Raw genomic sequence first — 5,533 nt, forward strand, 5'->3', positions numbered from 1 at the left:
GACCAGCTCAGCAGCAGGGAGTTTCCGGTGTTTTAATCTCACAGAGCCAGCTCATCAGAACTTGCTTCCACGGCACTGCTGGCTGGCTCTGAACTGCCAACCTTTTCATTAGTAGCTCAGTGAAAACTACTTCCACCACCCAGGGATTCACCGATCTGTCCATCCTCTATTTTTTCAATTGGGTGTTCACTGTTAGGGTATTTTACTCAAAAGAAAAAAAGTGTTCTTTGTTCTTAAAAAAATTAAAATTAATATATGACAGAAATCTATTAAAATCATAAAAATTTCTAAAAAATTGAATATGTTCTCAACGCATGACATTTTACTCAACTAAGGTCATTTTTCTACAACTCTATTATACAGAAATATTATGAAAAAACCACTGCTGTGGAAGAATGAGAAACTCTGGGGTAAAACAAATATGGCCTTTGCATGAGATAATCCTTTATAAATTGCCTTCCTTTCCTATTCTTGCAGGCTCACAGGTAGAAGGATGTGAGTGCTAACATTCTCCTAATACAGGTGCAATCCAGGAAAAGTACTAGGGCTTGAATCCACCCTGCTGAGGTGCTCTTAATTCTGTGCTGCTTTCCCAAAGTGCATTGTAAAAAGCCAAGGGAAGATCCTGCAGTAAATACAAACACATTTCTTTACTTGAAATCTAAACATAGCAGAGGGTGATGATTGGTGCAGTAAGTTCTATGTCAAAACCACAGGAAAAAACTGGTCCAAATAATTATATTAATGGATAATTTCATGCCTTCTCCCCATCCACCCCCAAAAGGACAAAGAAGGTACAATGGAGGTGAAAGATAATTGGTGACTTGAAAAAAGAACACAGGTTCTGAAGTCAGGCATCCCTGGGTTTTACTTCAGTCCTGTCTGAAAACTGTGAGGCTTTGCCTGAACTGCAAAACACTCTCAACTTCAGCTCCCTTATTAAAATAAGAGTCATAAAGCCTGCCTTGTGTGGCTACTGCTGGGATTAAATAAAATGCTGGATGTAAGGTGTGCAAAGCTCAATAAATATGTAATGTTTTTATTATTATTTTCATTATTCTTAATAATGAAATTCCTGTGGAATCTATTTACAAAGCTAACAAACTATTTGGGGCTTTTCAAAAACTGTTCTAAAGGATAAGGACTAGTACTCTATTGTGAATAAGACATCGTGGATGCATTTATACCCCCTTTGTGGGCGATGCTAGGTTGGGAAATGGTTAATTAGACATAAAGCAGGAACAACAGAACCTGTCAAGTCACTAAATGTCTCCTGAGGTCCCAGAATGTTCAGGGCATAGTAGCCACATGAAGTAGCAGAGCATGGTGCTGGCACTTCTGCAGGAAATTCAAATTCAACCCTCAGAGTTGGTTTAAGTATTAACTTTGCTCTCATCACTTTATAAGCCACACATCTAAACACTGTGGCCCTGATACCCTGTTTATCGCACAGAAGGAAACTTTCTATTTGATAAACAATGCTAAGAGCACCGCATTCCTTTGCTGACATTACTGATTACATTTTGACAAGAGAGAACACATCTTTTTGAAGGACTGCAAAGAAGCTTCTCTCCCCTCTTTTCTGTGCCCAGTCTTCTTCCCCTGCCAGCCTCACAGTTGTGTGGAACTAAATTTACCACATGATCAGCTCAAAACTCCAGAGAATGCCAGGAAGAAGAACCTTGTAAAGCTAAATCTATCTTCTTCTGTAACTTCCTGAATATAGTTACCAGGAGCCCCCTCACCTCCCCCAATCCTCCCCCAGACTGGCTGAAAGATATTAGGAGGGTGGGCAACTTCAGATTCACTGAATTCCAGTTTGGCTTCCTCCTCCCAGACATACATAAAACTTTGTCTCATTTCCTAAGAAATGGGGAGCTCATCAACCTGCCATCTTTGAGAGATAAGTAAAGAGCTAATTAGTAACAGCAAGCAACAATAGCCGCTTAATTGCTAGCACTGCATTGAATGCTAATTCAAACATGTTGATGGTCTCTGATTGGGAAGATCCAACACAATCAAGTTTGGGTCTCTTCCTTTGGAAAGATACGTGTGCTGATTTAAGGGGTGCCCATAGGCAAAATCCCTTACACCCAACACAGACAAATTAGAACGGATTTTTTTACTCTAAAGGAGCTCTGGTAGCATAGTGCCTAAGGCACTTGACTGCTAACCAGAAGGCCGACGGTTCAAACTCACCAGCCACTCCTTGGAAGGAAGGTTGGGCAATCTACTTCCATAGTGATACTGCCTCGGAAACCCAAGGAGGGCTCGCTATGAGTCGCGCGGTCTACTCGATGGCACACAACAACAACAACAATAGAGCTGGGTTCCTTGTTTATATGGTGACATCACCTATTTCCATTTAATCACTCCCCTAGTGGCATTAGCATGTCATCACTATGTTGTTGTTATGTGCTGTCGAGTGGGCCCCGACTCATAACGACCCCTCCTTGGGTTGCCAGGCACTATCACTACCGAAGTAGATTGCCCCAGAAGTAGATTGCCCCATCTTCTTTCCGAGGAGTGGCTGGTGGGTCATCACTATAGCAAAGAATACAGCCCATACCCATGCCTTATATTTCCACCCCGCCACTCGTCTCTCAGCTTGCTCTGTGGTATCCTGCAGGTTGCTGTGATGTTGGAGGTTATGCCATCAGTATTTCCAGCACCAGCAGGTCACCTATGGTGGCCAGGTTCCAGCAGAGCTTCCAGACACATATATATGTTGTTGTTGTTGTTGTGTGCCGTTGAGTCAGACCCGACAAATAGCGACCCCTCCTTGGGTTTCCAGGGCAGTATCACTACGGAAGTAGATTGCCCCATCTTCCTTCCAGGGAGTGGCTGGTGGGTTTGAACTGCCAGCCTTCTGGTTAGCAGTCATGTGCCTTAGCCACTATGCTACCAGAGCTCCCTAGACACATATATATAGCTGTGTGTATTCCTTCACTATTGCACTGTTATTATAATCACAACATTTACTTAAATATTACATAAAAGGGCAAAATATAGGTTTGAAAACAAAGTTGCGTTTTATGTGAAAATGAAGTTGAATGATTCCAATAAACTCAAGGGATAAGTCTCTTGAAAAGTTGCTGCTAAATCAAGTGGCTGCTGCAAAGTGGCCTGGAGTCCATTCTGACACATGGTGTGCCCACATGACAGAGCACACCTGCCACAGAGGTTTTCAGGCTGCAACCTGTTTGGGAGCAGATTGGTAGGTCTAGTCTCCTAAAGAGCAGGTGGGTGAGTTTGAACTACCAACCTTGCAGTTAGCAGGTGATTGTTTAAGAAGGTATCCTTGCAAGAAAACTAGGAGAATCACAAAGATTAGGAGTTCAAATTGCTTTTCAGATTGTCTTTAGTCCTTGTTCACCTTGAAAGATCAGAAATCTGGCTTAATGGGTGCATTATACGCCACAAAAGCAATGCAAAATGCCATTCAGGAGATCTATCTTAAAGGAAACAAACAAGGAAGGAAAAGCAACATGACAAATAAATGTGTCTGGTCAAATGAATACACATTTACATACTGTAAATTTTAAAAGTACTCAAGATGTTTTCCAATGATTCACCACCACCTTACAACATTTTTCAATCCAACAATCACTAATAGCCCTGATTTTATTGGATGGGATGGTTTTGCAGTAATGAAAACAAGTTTTAAAAGGTAAAAGGCTGTGAGAAACACTGGTGCTCAAAAGACATTTCTAGATGCACATTCTTTCCTGAAAGGAAAAGGGAGCAGGCTCCAGTTAAGCCTGGCTCTTAACATGAAGGCAGCTCCTTACACAAGGCACCCAGGCCAGCATCAGCGTTCCGTTACATGAAAGTGATCCGCTTCCCATGTCTGCTGCCTGCTGGCACCACGGCCATGCTCTGATTGTGTGGGAAGAAAGGTGAAATCAGAAACAGGAAATGGCCCAGAAAGCTTACCACGTGATTTTTAAAATCTCTCCGTGCATCATCCTGCAGTAGAGAGACTGGAAAACCAATGCCCTCATGGGGTGCAAAGAGTGATCGGGATGATGTAGGAGAAATCTGGCTCTCAAAATTTTTGCTGCATCCAAGACTTGCTGGGCCAGATAAAGACGCTCTGAGCAAAGTGGAAGGAGGCCTATTTCCATTGCTAAGGGCTATCAGGACACAGAGCATTACAGATAGAATAGTGCATATATTTGAGATTAGTTGAGCATCCCTGCTGGGACCTGAAAGCTGTCGCAATGTTTCTTTTTCTTTTTTAAAAAATTTTTATTGTGATTTGGGTGAAAGTTTACAGAGCAAATTCACTTTCTATACAGCATCTCACATACACTTTGTCTCATAACATTGACTACAATTCCCCACAATGCAACAGCTCCCCTCCCACTTCCTTCCCATAGTTACCTCTTCCCTGTGTCCATCCCTCCATGTACTCCTGCCCCCTGAGCTGTCTCCCTGTGCATAAGCAGCCCTTCTATTCTCCCGTGATTGTTCTCTCCAAGGAGTGTATCTACCTCAGGTAAATGTTCAGCTCATATGCCTGTCTTCTGTTTAGATGGAAGCCACAGGAGGGGATTGAATTCCAGACTTGAAGGGCAGCTAGGGACCAGTCTCAGGGGTTCTATCAGGCTCTATCAGATCAGCAAACCTGGTCCTTTTTTTTTTTTTCAAAAATGATTTCGCATTTTCTTCCACATTCTTCTCCCCCTCTATCCAGGATCTCCTACATAGATCTCCTTCTGAATCACAATGTTTCTTGATGTTCTGGGGCAGGTGCCCAGCTCTCCAAGGGGTGTGGGGTCTTCCAGCAATTTCTATGCTGGGGCAGAGGAAGAACGGGGCAAAAGCTACAGAAGATCCTCAACATTACAGACTCGCAGCCAAGGGAAGAGTAAGCACAGAGGCACCTGCCACAGCATTGAATCCTTTCTCCCTAAGGAGGGCTCCTGGACTGGGTTAGAGAGAAGACAGAAAGAGCCAGACAGCTGAGGCACCCAGGTGTTGGGAGACTCAGGGCCCAAGATGGCCTCGCGATAGCAAAGCAACTAGGACACAAGGCCAGAAACAGCATCACTGTCCTGAGTCACCCTTCCAGAGACAGTGAATTACTTAATGGGGCCTTTCTAGGCATAGCCTTCGTGACTCCCACAAAATGAATGGGTGGGACTATGCAAATAAGGTGTTTATGGCCCACCAAGGGGATTGGACAGCTTGCTAAGAAGTCAAATAAGGTGCACGGATCCTAAAGAGGATTGCTCAGGTTTAAAATGCGAGCTTTAAAATGAGCCCACTCTGAAGCAGGAACAGGGGACCTCACTACCACCAAGAGAGAACCGGGCGTAGAACAATCCGCAGGATCCAGGGTCCTACCTTGAGAGAGTCTCTTACCCTCAGGAGACAGCGAGGAGGGAGCTGCAGCCCCAGAAATGGCCCAAGACAGCAAGCAGCAGCAGCAGAGAAACAGTGGCAGCAGGGCCAGGAGACCGGCCCGAGGCAGCACGGTAGGCTTCTTGGCCCACAGAGCGAGACAGCTACCGTGGGCATGCTGACT

At 44.2% G+C, this 5,533-nt stretch overlaps 1 protein-coding gene across 1 annotated transcript in view; it reads right to left on the reverse strand.

The window, feature by feature from the left end:
* Nucleotides 1-5,533, reverse strand: part of DOCK1 (dedicator of cytokinesis 1) — a 542,405-nt gene that overhangs the window by 179,351 nt on the left and 357,521 nt on the right. The window contains exon 29 of the mRNA XM_042780404.1: nt 427-443. Coding sequence (XP_042636338.1) covers nt 427-443 — 17 coding nt within the window. The remainder of the gene's footprint in view (nt 1-426; nt 444-5,533) is intronic.

This window comes from Orycteropus afer, unplaced genomic scaffold, assembly GCF_000298275.1.
Source record: "Orycteropus afer afer isolate SDZICR_OR568_19922 unplaced genomic scaffold, OryAfe1.0 scaffold00038, whole genome shotgun sequence".
NCBI classification, from domain to species: Eukaryota; Metazoa; Chordata; class Mammalia; order Tubulidentata; family Orycteropodidae; genus Orycteropus; species Orycteropus afer.